This window comes from Branchiostoma belcheri, unplaced genomic scaffold, assembly GCF_001625305.1.
Source record: "Branchiostoma belcheri isolate BF01 breed outbred unplaced genomic scaffold, Haploidv18h27 scaffold19, whole genome shotgun sequence".
Classification (NCBI taxonomy): domain Eukaryota; kingdom Metazoa; phylum Chordata; class Leptocardii; order Amphioxiformes; family Branchiostomatidae; genus Branchiostoma; species Branchiostoma belcheri.
Genome location: NW_017803379.1, coordinates 1,312,087 through 1,323,940, shown reverse-complemented (window position 1 = coordinate 1,323,940; position 11,854 = coordinate 1,312,087). Strand labels below are relative to the sequence as shown.

The following is an 11,854-nucleotide window of genomic DNA, read 5'->3' as shown; positions in this document are numbered from 1 at the left end:
TATATTTTTTTATTCACATGGATTTTTGAGCATTGGATAGGAAGCACTTGTTGTGCTTATGTAAATCCGCTGCTCATAAAACATAATACAAATGTAACATAAAGATGACATAAAGTATAACATAAACATAAAATGAAAGTCAAAGCTTTATATATAATAAAGTTTGTATATAATATTAGCAACAGTGGAGAAATTGCTTTAAATGCTGAGAACAAATAGAAAACTGTAATTAAGACATTTTGTTAACATGAATCCAGTCACTAATCATTCCTTCCACTGAGTGGTTTGTCCCAAGTCCTCAGATTTCTGTTACCTGTTCTATTTCCAGTTTCTGTACAAGAATGTGTCAGCCACAAACCAGGTGGAACTTTTGTGTGGATGCCAATTGCATTTCATTAAGTGCAGGTTTTGGAGTGGTTCCTCTGGGGATTAATTGCTTTATCCAACATTCCAGGCTGTAGCATGTTCTAGCAGCCATTAAAAGCACTGCAGTTGGAACCTTCTTTAATTATTAAAGCTGTGGGAATTTAGGCTGAGGCAAAAATCTTCATGCAATGTCAATGGAGATATAAAGAGAGCATGACTGATGGAAATCAGTTGCGGCCAGAAATCACTTAAAGATAGTAAAGAATGTAACAGTTGGCACTATGAAGGGAATGTGTGCTACTTAAATACTTGTTTCATCATAATTTGACTGTATCTTTCAAGTAATTAATTTTTCTTTTTTCCTAAGGTAATTAGTGTTACATGTAAAACATGTAAAACAAAATGGATTTTTATTTGCCTAAGAAACAATTGAGTCCCTGGTTCACTTTACAGTCTGAAAGCAAAACAAACATGATGTAAATTGACACTTGTCTTGCACAATATGCTAATGTAGTCACTGTTACCTTTGAAAACAGTGATGTTCCTCTTAACAGTACAAGACGAATATTTACTCCTTTTCGCAAGCTGGCACCCAGCATTTACATCCCTTTTTTTTGCATGAACCACTATCCTGGGTCAATATTATCAACATGCTTTACTGGTTGGGTTGGTTTTTGGTGGGGCTTAATTGACCCCAATGGCCACAGTGACTTGACATAACAGTTGTGTATTTGTTGGTAGAATTTCAGGCAAAATTTCGATGTACTTGGGACAATCTCAGCAATCATTTTACATTGTATCATTGTTGCGTTCATGACATTTCACTGCTTGAGTAGTGTTTTCAACTGCAATCTTTACAACCTGCGACATTTGGTTGTGGATGCCATCACCGGAAGTTGGTGTGACCCCTTTCTCAGACCTGCAGTTTTCAGGCAACAAACGACTAAACTAGTGCAACAACAACAGTACTCACCCATCCTTGTCAAAAGCGCGGAAGCACAGCTCACATTCTCGTACATTTTCAGCAGTAGGCTTGCGGAAAACCTCCGTTTTCCTGTAACGTTCAAAAGACGGCGTCTGTGCCTCTCCCATGTCTGCTGACTGACCCTGCAGCTGACGATCGATTCAGAATGTATCAACAACGTCACACGTGACCTGTGACCCGGCTGGGACCGTTGCCAGGCAACGGGCAACGCCCTCGGGAGAATTGGTGCTACAGGCATCCAAAGCAATTTTTGGGCGGCAATATGAAAAGTATTCTGGATGAGAAAGTCTATCTGGTATTGACATTTACTCTACATTTCTTCATACTTGAAGCGTTTGAAATAGCCCCAAACCAAGCTTCAAGGAGCATTCCTTTTATATTTTGGTGTTAAGATGATCAGTTTGCTATGGTTCAACTTACTACACTTAACAAAATGACAAGAAAATCGACTTTGAAAATCTAGTTATACTGCTCTGGAATAGCTTCGGCTGCTTTAACAGTAACAAGCATGTTAACCTGTGTATGGATGGTGTTCAGCACCAGGGACAGGCATGTTAACCTGTGTGTGGATAGTGTTCAGCACCAGGGACAGGACAAGAGATTAATAGCTATATAGGCACACATTGATTGCACAACTACACTCAGATTTGATTCTTGTGTATTTTATTCTACAAGTAAACCATTCTTCTATTTCAATTTCAAACTGTATACAATCAAATTTCATTTGATAGCAATACCAATATACACATAGGACTACCCCTACTTACATGTGGACGGCTATGGAATGGTCCATTCTTCCATATGGGGAGAGCGCAAAGTGAAAAAGCCTCATTGTACATTTATATGTAAGATACATGAATATGATAAACAAAGGATGGCTTAATGCAAGGCAAATGGCAGACTATTCCATTTGAACTTTTTAGTGGAGTGAGTTGGAAAAGTTTACGACTCTTCTCAACCATCCATGTCAAGTGTATTAAAATGCATGCTTCCTTTGACCACACTTTCAACATCCACCCCTCCTTAAGCAGTTAATGGAATAGCCCAAATTTAAATTAACATTTGTGTAATGTAAATACATTAGTGACATCATTAGCTCAATTAACAACATATAATCATGTCAATAAAACATAACACATCTACAACATAATGACTGTATTTCTGATACTTCACTTTTAGTGGTTCTACTCAGTTCTTATGAACACACAAAGAAAGGAACAAACTGTGATTCAGATTTAATAGCAAGTTGGAATGATGGTAAAAACTTCACAGGAAGTCTGTCATGGTTTATGTTGCATCAGTGGCAAAAGTCATTTTTAAAATTAATGCATGCATGCAAAGGTCCACCTTAACAGAGCTCAAGAGAATTAGAAAAGACACCTTGTAGAGTACATGTCTGCCATGCATATGGCCTCTGTTGGTCACTATCTGCCAAGGCAACAAAATTTCACTTCCATTTACCCTTTTTGGCAATGTTCAAAAAGCCCTAACATTTTTGGGCCAGATATTCTTTAGATATTAACTAATTGAAAGTGATTACAAAATCTTTTTATAACCTTTGTCTTGGTTGAATTTTTCATAATTTGTGCACCACATGCAAATATTTGTCTGATCCCATTTTGCATCAATAAGATGTGATAATTCAACAACTTTGACAGAAAATAAGCCTGAAAACAAAATACAGACACATCTACAACACCTATGTGTGGCCTTATACTCTGATTGTAAAAAGCATTAGGAATCATTGCACACTTTCCTGTTGTTATATACAGCACAGAACTAATCATGGTCTTGTCTACATTTGTCATTTCAACTAAGAATCAGTAACGATAAAAGGAACACACACAATAGATTTTTACATCTACTTACTACTTACAAGATGTACACACAATAGGGATGTTTTTTAAACCTGTTTGCGAGGGCTGACAACTTGAAAAGCAATAGAAATTTGGAAATGTGGGGATGTCAGCTGCATGCTGATAGTTAGAGGTTATCTGAACACACTTTGTTTTTATGACAAATTTTGCATCCTTTGATGTTTGGAATGGAGTAGGAAATCTGGGTCTTCTTATAATCAAAGACTAGCACCAAAGAAAGATGAATCTGTCAACACCATATATGTGCTGGTACATGTAGTACTTATGGCCATGCTGTCTTTTGGTTACAAGTGGTTATTCGAAACACATTGGCTGAAAAACTCCAGGACCTTGTTTGCATCTATATCTTGGGTAAGGTAACCAGAATAGCATATTCAATGTATAACACTTGTCTAAATATACAATATTCCTGCCTATGGGGCATCTATGTTTACAAATGACTTGTACTAGGTACACTATAGATTTATGAACAACTACATTCTCTGCATTGAAACGTGTCCCTAAATAAATTTCGAAAAACCAGCATTGCATATTGTTTCTGTCATTTCTACAACACTAATTACAATGATGCCTGTATCAAATCATCAGTTAGCATTCATCATAGTTTCATCAGGTTGGAAAATCACTGGAACTTCAGTATCCATCGGTTAGCAGTGTACATGTATGCTTAGTGGTCTGTTTTATATGTTTCTAACATAGTCATACTAGTATACATTGTGTGTATCAACAGGTCAAACTATATAAAACTACCTTCTGGTGACTTATCTGTATCAAATTCCTATTTCCATGTGACAAGGTTAAAAATCCATTCAGATTTATAGGAGATTATGGCAATTATCACCTGTCAAACTACTGTCAGGTCTGTGTCTATCTCTCTACAACTAAGAGAACTAATTTTGCTTTTAGTTAAAAAACCATTGGCACATTTAAAAAAGAAAACAATTTCATTACTTCTCAAAGGTGACAGTGTCTACACTTTTACATAAAAATGAAGTTTTATTTCTCTTGTATGCTTTTCTACCTTTGCATTGATAATTTTAAGGAATAAATATGACAGAACTAATTGCTCACCAAAACTCAACATTTTTTTGTTAAACTAGATATTACGATGTTATTTTTGTGAAGGCAAGGTCAGGTCAGAGGTGAAAGGTTGAGGTACATGATTGTGTGCTGTAACTCACTAGATATGAAAAAAAAAAACACAGTGGAGTGATTATAATTGTGATATAATGCACTGGGAAGTTGCATTCTCTAGTTACATGTGTGCTAGTATCTTGGTTCTCTAATTGCCTCAGCAATTATACTGTTGATAGAGATCTCTGCTCTCCCACAAAATGTAGAGCATGGTGATAGTTTAGGTTTGGGGTGAGTGAAACTAGACCAAATGCTTGGACATTTGACTTGAGGATTAACAAACTGGTGTTGAGATTGTAAGAAGCTGGTGCAGAAATATCATTATATTGCTTGTAAACACAAAGCCAAAGCCTTGGAAACGGAGTGGAAACTGAATCAGTGGCATTTTTGCATCTGAGCTCACAGTCTAGCCCTTGATAACAGCCTTGTGGCTTGTTGGGCTTTCTTTTCCAGCCAAACAAACTAAAAACAAGTAACTATGTTCTGACAAAAACTCCTACTTAAATAGTTTTAGATGAATAAAAATTATAATATGTCAAAGATTATAGAAGTTTCCAAGGAGCAAATAGTAGGCATATTTTACAGCATGGCATAGAACAAAACAGATGAAATGTGAATCTGTTATCTACATGAAGTAGTGTGTTCAGCTCTCTCTGCAAAACTGTGTTAGCCTTGAAAATCAAGCAACATTTGTGGTGGTTTTGGGAGGTCAGAAACTAAGGACACTAAATCTTATTCATGTGCGTGCAAGCTACATTTAGGAGAATATACATAAATTTATAGTACACCAAAATGCAACATCTAAACAAACATTGGCAGCTTGTCTTTTAAAATTTGACATTACTAACTTAGATATATCATTATAGATGCTTAAATTTATTAACATATATTAATATCATTTTCAAATGTAGAGCCGTTGTTGTGTAGATTAATATCATGACAGGGAAATTATATTTTATAGAAATTATTGAAATTATTGAGTCAATTAGCTTTTTTCCTAGCTCTCAAAGCCAAAAATTAAAATGTTAAAGTTGGCTGCTTCTCTTCAAGTATATCTGAATTTATTTAAGGTTAAATAAAGGCAATATTTTCTGATAGTGGTTAGTGGTATCACATAGATATTCCCAGTGACATCCGTATGCTATCTCAGAGATGTTTTACATATTGGGTGATTGTCAACCTGCATACATATCTAGAAAACCAGAAAAATTTCTTTAGATCTCAACGATAACAAAACTACAGGGAAATGAACCCTAGCCAAGACTGGCACATATAGACATTGTAACCTGAGGATGGATGCTAACTAGAAATCACTAATAAAATGTTCATTCGGTAACATATCTTTTGCAACCATCAGTCCTAAATACATGTAACTTGAAGTTTAGATATCATGCCTGATAGTGGTTGGAAATTCTACTATACCTGCTCTTCATGCAAGAAACCTCACGCTCTGTTTGCTTGTAAAATAGTTGTGGGATAATAAATTTGGACATTTTGCAATATATACAGAGTTACATATATTTATCATTATCTTCAGCAGGAGCCTGTGAGGTTGCATAATGTAAGTACAGTGACTTGGCTGATGATGTGCAAAAGGATGAGTATCTGTACAGTAAAGACTACGATGTGGTGTGTTTATGGAGATGAGAGATGTAATGCACACATGGACACAAGGCATAGTTAACACCATGGAATATAGAAGGATGTTTCTCTTCATATGGCCATCCCACCCCGTCGTCACCTCGTCCCATCTGGCTTGATGTGAATCTGCAGCACAGAAACAAACAAATGGTCATAACTAATTGATAAATCTCTCATTCGCTGGTAAAAACTGCATGCTTCCTTCTTCATTGGGTGATAAAATATATGCAAAAGCTGTGTTAATTCATGATGGCCAACTGCACAGAACATTCTGCTTCAATTGGACACATTAAATTCCAGTAGAAAGTTTAATAAGTAAGATTTTAAGGTCATTTTATAGTGGGACATAACCAGCAAGACACATTTCCCGAGGAACATAGTACAAGCTGCAGAACACCATTTTGGCAGTTGAAAACAAGATAGGTATTAGTAATTGTTGATAAAGGGTTGATAAAGTGTTGTATGTAATAAGACGTTACTGACCTCACTGAGAATGACCCAAGCCTTCCCATCTGACAGACACCTCAGTCTGAGCTGCCTGACTCTGCCTATACTTTTGTCAGGTTCCCCCTCTGCTACACCAGCTGCATTGAACTGGCCGATCTAGGGGAAACAAATCAGTCAAAACATAATTAATCATAAAGATGATTAATTGTATCCCTGTTTTTATTCATAATCACGAGGACATAATCACGAGAATCAGCTGAGTCCTGTACTCCGTAATATTGGGGTTCAAGCCTCTGAAATGTCCAACATCTTGACATTCAAGCGATCGCTTGTGAGAGCCACGTTTATGAGATTTGACACCCAGTTCAATATCGACGTCCCCTGCTCCTGGTCCACATCTTGTGGTTGTGCCTCATGCACTGCTTTAAGGCTGCATTAGTATCATAATTAGCTTTTTACTATGTACATAATGATATTTGATAATTTTTGTACATAATCAATTCTGTGTATAATTTTAACCGAATTGCATATTTCATGTCTACTGATTTTTGATGTCTAATATTTATTGTTTGACTTGGTGTCGTATTGTATTGTTTTGTATCATCATTTCAGGTTTGGGGGGACAACTTGTAAAGGCGTTGATACACCTGTTTTGTCCTCCCTTCCACTTGTTTTTGCATGTGGTAAATTCAAATAAAGAAATAAAGAAATAAAGGACAGAATTGTACACAGATTACTGTCAGACTCAAATTCATCTTAATAGTTGATGTTTGATGTCATAATTCACATAGCCCAAATCCACCTTACACTAGAGCCACCTTGTAGACTGTCAAAGTACTGCAGCACATCTGTATCACAGTTGTTACATATACATATATCAAGTGAATTGCTAACATTCTAAAGTGAACCCCCTGATTTGTTCACGTAATAATTTACAATTCAGAAAGAAAGATTATATGCTATTTACCTGTATGAATCCATCATCTAGTCTAATCATCCCAGTTTTTGTGTTGTCTTCCTTGTTGTCCTGTAAAATCCCGCCCTCTTTCTGCTCGTGATTTTCCGGCAGCACGTCGACTGTTGTGTTGATGAGCTTGTCCCCGGGGTGCTCTGTGTTACCGCTGGAAAACTTATATCTGAAATGTCCAGATCACATCTCTTAGGGTTGTGTGCTACCAATAAGCAAACAAGAGAGAAGTCCAGCTCTAATATTTGAAACATTGTAGTTGCCTGTTTTACATGGTATTGTCAATATGATAATGTATATTATCTTTAACAATTGTAGGCAATGTACATGTAGGCAGTGACAGAAACATTTCTCAACACCATTCTATGAATCAAATAGTAAATAAATCAACCTCATATCAAATACACATTGACTAAATCTGCCAGTTCATCTAATGATGCCAACATTGCCAAGTGTCTGTTATGATATGAAGGACTATATCCTAAGGCAAGCAATGGCCTTCTGTACATGGTATTTCAATACACACAAAAATGGGACAGCCCACAGAAATGATCCCAAAAATATTTTCAGGTCCTTTTACAGGTGAAAGCTACTTTCACGTTTGCCTCAGAAAATACATCCTAAACTCAGAGTAACCTCACAAAAGAATGTCCTTACTTTTCTATGACTATAGGGCTGTGGAAGGAGAACACGATGGTGTCCCCCTTGGTTGGAGTGAGCCCCCAGAAGAAGTTCTCTCCCAGGTAGCACTTCTCTAAGGTGTACTTCTGGTACACCTCCAGTGTTGTGGACACATCTGCTGGGGGGTTGGTGTGTGCTCTGTGGAGGGGCTGCTTCCCAAAGTCTTTATCCTACAAGAAACAATAATGTTAACATTGTTGAAAATTCAGCTACACGTACCAGTAACATGGTTGGTGATATACTTAAAGGGCAGTTGTCATTGTGTTGTGGATATGTGTATGTATTGTATTAGCCTGGAGTCTAGCCTTCTTAGCCTTGGTCCACTCCCCGAGATCTGCTACCTCACCAACATAATAGTTCTGCACCAACAACCTCAGCACCATCGTTGGCAGTTTAACGGATCTTGGGGAGCTGACCAAAGCTAACAGGGCTGCAATTCAGGCTAGTGTTATATGTATGTCAGAAAAAAGAGAATTCTCTTGAGTATAATATATTGAAATTAAGATAACATAAGTGTCTAGATTCTACACACTAATGTTATCGTCATTTCAATGGTTTGTTGGATTTGTATGTCTGATGTGAAATGTGTCATACATGTACGTTTGCTGTGGGGGTGGTGTGTGCACTGAGTAGGGCTTTCCGGATCCGGAACGGGGGTCCTAAGTCAAAGTATGGATCCTAGACACAAAAAACAATGGAGCCACCATGAATTGGTTGAATGGTGACATTGACATGGAATACTGTATTTGTAGGAAAATATTAATCTTTAAAGCAAAATGGTTGACTGTCATTGTTAAGGATATGTATGATTATGTATTCTGTATTGTATGTATGTCAGAAGAGAATGATCTAGAAACTACATGTATCTTTATTTTGATATAACTGTTTGATTGGTGTGTAAAAATGCAAAATATGTCAAGATCATGACATCAAGATACATTTTGATCATAAAAGCCAATCTTCCAAGCAACAAATATCAAACAAAACACTGTCACTGCACTTTTAACCCCCCAATACAGTACTTTCTATTCTTTCTTTGACATGTACTGTGTGATGTACAGTGACTCTGTATCTATTTCAGCAAAGCCTTCACCCTTCCCAGATGCCTCATGGCTAGGTTGAAGAAAATGAGAGCCGTAATATAGATTTGAATTAAGAGCAGTCTGCCACCGTAAGAAAGCTTCCATCCAAAGCCGTCAATCTTCAATAGTTTTTGTATTTATGACTTCGCGAAAGTCAATGTTTTATCAGGTTCATATGAAAGAGGGTATTTTCAAGCTAGACATGGATAAAAAGCTCTCAAAAGATCCTTTTGAAATTTTACGCCATATAGAAAGCCAATGGTTTTTAGGTATGAATCTCCTAATTTCACCAATTTCTAGATTGACATGATACGTTTGATGTTAAGAATGACATATTACACTTACATGTACAGTACTATTGAAAAAGGCATGTTAATCAATTTGTACTATAGCTTTCCTGTCCAATTATGTAGCTTTACTGTCCAATTATGTACTACATACATGGGGTTGACATTGCAAAGACTACAGCACAGTCATGGATGGAAAGAAAAGAAGCCATACTCACTTTTAGTTTTTGTATTTTTCCTTTTAATGAAGAGAATGTGCCTATGTGCTGGAACAACGAGGGCTTGAAGCGAACCCTCAGTGCACTTTTCATTCTATCACAGTGTTTCTGAAAAAAAAAAAGAATGCGTAAGAAAACAGTTCCACAGCTTCTAATCATACACAAAGTTACTTTCAGTTCTCTATGATGGATATATCTAGATCAGTAGGTGTACCAAAAGCATAAAGCCAGCCAAGAAAGTATTAATAACAGACTTGCAGTAACAAGGCATAAGATTTCCTCGATGATTCAGATGTTACAGTAATGCGTTTAATTTATAGAATGGTCCATTAATAAACAAAATGGGGCAATGGAGGAAAGATAGCAGTATATACAATGTAATATTTCCCTTGTCATGTGTCAAATCGGAATGACTGTACATACGGATTAATTCAATTGACTACATTGTGTAACATACATCTCTTTTTATCAAACAAAAACACAAGTCGGTTACAGTTGGATAATTACTTTTTCAGTCCCAACAGTTGCCTCCATATTCCATTCAATCATGTAAGATGCTGTTTAACTATAGATCACACTGGAGCGGTGCCAGCGATCAATAAGACAGAGAGAACTGGTCATCATTCAGCAGTCATTCAACAGGTCCTGCTTTTCATTTGTCTGTCTTTAATGCAGCAGGCATAATGGCTGAGTGTTGTTTAAGGTGCAGGAACATTTGTCATATAGTTATACATGCACCACCCCTGTAGGTGTGTAAGTGGAGATGGATTTTTGCAAACTGTACTATTCGTTAGCATCTGCAATACATTGACTAGTCAATTGAAATGGTTTCTACAACTAGTTACAACTTTGAACCATGGTTTCCTAAATCTCCTTTTCAGACAGAGTGGTGCAAGTATGATTTGGCTTGTGCCAGGTAACCTTACATGTTACTAGTAAGTGCACCAGTGCAGGTACATGTATGCAGAAAAAAAACCCAGCTGGACTCTTCACAACTTGACATAGTACATGGTTAATTTCTGTATCACTAGAAGGTTTTATAATATACTCACATTATCTTTTTCTGGATGGCAGGCTTTTACAAAAAATATGTGGTCCAGCAGCCAGTCGATGGGTTTGTCTTTGTGAAACATGAGGAAGAACTCCACAACCAGGCTCAGATCGGAAGACTTGAACAGTTTACCTGGACAGAGAAGGTTTAACAAAACTCCTGTTAAACAAGAATTTCATCTGAGGACCTTATATTTCCTCTCTTTATAACCATTCTAGTAAATGGTATCCAGTTTAAAGGCTGTTGAATAATAAATATTCACATTACTGTCTGAAATATGCAGCAAACTTAAAGCCAATGGTTAGGGATAGGGAACAAAAATTCAAACTGGATGCTACATTGTTAACTAAAGCCTAAGCGGCTATTCCGAGATCAGGGTGCGCCAAAGGGTTGCACTTGGGCCAATTTTTCAAGTTTTATATTTTTCTACTTTCAGTGCAGAAAATCGCACTAGAGGTGTTGCCATACATTGCACTTTTTAAATTTTTGGATAGAGACGTTCAGTTCAAAAGTTGTGCTCTATCCAAACTTAGCCCACTCATTTCAGATGTGGTCAGCAACGGACACTACAGCTAAGCTGTAGTGTCCGTTGCCGGCCACATCTGGCCGCTCAAGTAGATGACAAGAACACCAAATCTTGCAAGACCTGTCATTTAGGGGTTGACAAAATGCTACAGAAATAACATAAATGACAAAATTACTTCAAAATTGCAACAAAATGTAATTAATGTACCTATATGGTATACTTGGCAACGGACACTACATGGCAACGGACACTACACCCTTGAGGTTTTTTGACATTATTTCATATAATTACAGCAATAGACTGAAATAGCTACTGTGTTTTAAGTCAGCATCTTCAGCTGTTTCAAAACCTGAAATCATATGCACCCACAACTTTTCTATTTTAAGTTATTACCGAGCAACGGACACTACACATTTTCTCGGACAAAAAAGACAGGTAACTGTAAGCCATCAGCCATATTAACCCAAAGGACAAGCAACATAAAAACACATGTTTTGTGTCATATATGGATGTACCTTGCATAACATGCAAAATGGCCAGTTCTATCACCATCCTTTTTAGTACAGGGAGATAAGTTTTTTTTTTTTTTTTT

At 36.8% G+C, this 11,854-nt stretch overlaps 2 protein-coding genes across 4 annotated transcripts in view; both read right to left on the bottom strand.

Annotated features, from left to right (window-relative positions):
• LOC109467881 (pyrazinamidase/nicotinamidase-like) overlaps positions 1-1,519 on the bottom strand; it is a 4,415-nt gene extending 2,896 nt beyond the window's left edge. Inside the window, exon 1 of one of the 2 annotated variants that reach the window (XM_019765989.1) lies at positions 1,340-1,519. In XM_019765989.1, the coding sequence (XP_019621548.1) occupies positions 1,340-1,458 (119 nt within the window). In that variant the 5' untranslated portion in view covers positions 1,459-1,519. The remainder of the gene's footprint in view (positions 1-1,339) is intronic. The other variant, XM_019765988.1, reaches the window with a different exon arrangement.
• A 3,189-nt stretch (positions 1,520-4,708) lies between these two features.
• The window catches only part of LOC109467986 (alpha-1,3-mannosyl-glycoprotein 4-beta-N-acetylglucosaminyltransferase B-like), a 43,194-nt gene continuing 36,048 nt past the window's right edge, over positions 4,709-11,854 (bottom strand). For both annotated transcript variants that reach the window (XM_019766169.1, XM_019766170.1), the window contains 6 exons: positions 10,738-10,868; positions 9,686-9,793; positions 8,075-8,268; positions 7,418-7,586; positions 6,487-6,606; positions 4,709-6,129 (listed from right to left, as the gene is read on the bottom strand). In XM_019766169.1, coding sequence (XP_019621728.1) covers positions 6,100-6,129; positions 6,487-6,606; positions 7,418-7,586; positions 8,075-8,268; positions 9,686-9,793; positions 10,738-10,868 — 752 coding nt within the window. In that variant the 3' untranslated portion in view covers positions 4,709-6,099. The remainder of the gene's footprint in view (positions 6,130-6,486; positions 6,607-7,417; positions 7,587-8,074; positions 8,269-9,685; positions 9,794-10,737; positions 10,869-11,854) is intronic.